Source organism: Frankliniella occidentalis, unplaced genomic scaffold (genome assembly GCF_000697945.3).
Source record: "Frankliniella occidentalis isolate FOCC.00 unplaced genomic scaffold, Focc_3.1 Scaffold54, whole genome shotgun sequence".
NCBI lineage: Eukaryota > Metazoa > Arthropoda > Insecta > Thysanoptera > Thripidae > Frankliniella > Frankliniella occidentalis.
In genome coordinates this window covers 854,092-855,338 of record NW_026267184.1, presented here as the reverse complement: position 1 = coordinate 855,338, position 1,247 = coordinate 854,092, and the positions used below count along the sequence as shown (strand labels likewise).

Sequence of the window (1,247 nt, the reverse complement as noted above, 5' to 3'; positions counted from 1 at the left end):
TCTGTCTGTCTCTCTCTCTCTGCCATGGATGACGAACTCACACGTATCGCCGCTCTCTTCTCTCACTGCTGACACGATGGTTTTAAGGTGTACGCCCCTAAAAATAAAAATAAAAAATAAAAAATGGAGTTCTTTCCCCACCGGGTAATTTTTGTGGTACTTTCCACTAAACTATCCTACATTAAACTTGTGTTGCACTGTAGATAATTTGCACAACAGTAACAATTGTAACTCGTAAAACACAATCTACAACTTTGTTAGAAAAATATTGTGAACAGTTGGGTAAGTGACACTATAAGGAAAACGTTTTTCAACGTCTTTTTTCGGAAAATAAATATACAGCTGTGATTTCTGTTTTAAATTTAAGAGTGTGTTGCGCTGTTTAATTGTGTGCAGTGAACTGACTGTCGTTTCCCTTTGTTGTTGCAGACACGAGGTGGTAGCGCGGTCCCCGTCGGTCCCCGTCGGTCCCCCATGGCGGCGGGGTGGCGGGGCGCGGCCCCTCTGCTGCTGCTCGTGACCCTGCTGCTGCCGCACGGTGAGTAAACATTGAGAGACTTTTGTGTTTATGTACGTAGTGTGCGCGCCGAGTTTAGCAGGCGACGTGGCGGCGGGGCCGGGGCGGGGACGGAAGGGCCCTGGAAGCCGGCGACCCCGCAGGACTGCCAACAACCTAACAGGGGCGTCGACAGGGCGACTTTTCAGGGGGGGGCACCCCCTCCCCCATTCTCGTCTCGGCGCACATAAGTCACACTACCCCCACCCCGCCCGACCCATACCCGGGCTGCTTGCTTGGTTTGTTATACTGCCCTGCTTGTGATTTGTTACTGATTTATGACGCGACGTGTTTGCTGCACCTGTGTCCCTCCTGCCTGCTCCCGCCTCGCCACCGTGCCTACTGTGCTGCTGGTGCTGCTGCTGCTGCTTGCTTGCTCGGTTTGACCTCGGAGACGCGCACCGAAGGGCGCATATATAACTCTCTCTCTCCCTCCCCCTCTCTCACCCCCCTCTCTCTCCCCCCTCTCTCCTCTCTCTCTCTCCTCTCTCTCCCCCTCTCTTTCCCTCTCTCTCCCCCTCTCCCTCTCTCTTTCCCTCTCCCTCCCTCTTCACGTATGGAACGTCCGAACGACGCATCGTCGCATGGCGTACGTTTCACACTATTCTTCTCCGTAAATCAGTAATGTCTTTGACGGTCGCTTCATAACACGATTGTGTCGTTTTACTCTGATGTACATCATATTTTTTAT

At 52.2% G+C, this 1,247-nt stretch overlaps 1 protein-coding gene across 1 annotated transcript in view; it reads left to right on the top strand.

Annotated features, from left to right (window-relative positions):
* The window catches only part of LOC113213117 (uncharacterized), a 130,039-nt gene that overhangs the window by 28,045 nt on the left and 100,747 nt on the right, over positions 1-1,247 (top strand). The window contains exon 2 of the mRNA XM_052267560.1: positions 430-538. Coding sequence (XP_052123520.1) covers positions 475-538 — 64 coding nt within the window. The 5' untranslated portion in view covers positions 430-474. The remainder of the gene's footprint in view (positions 1-429; positions 539-1,247) is intronic.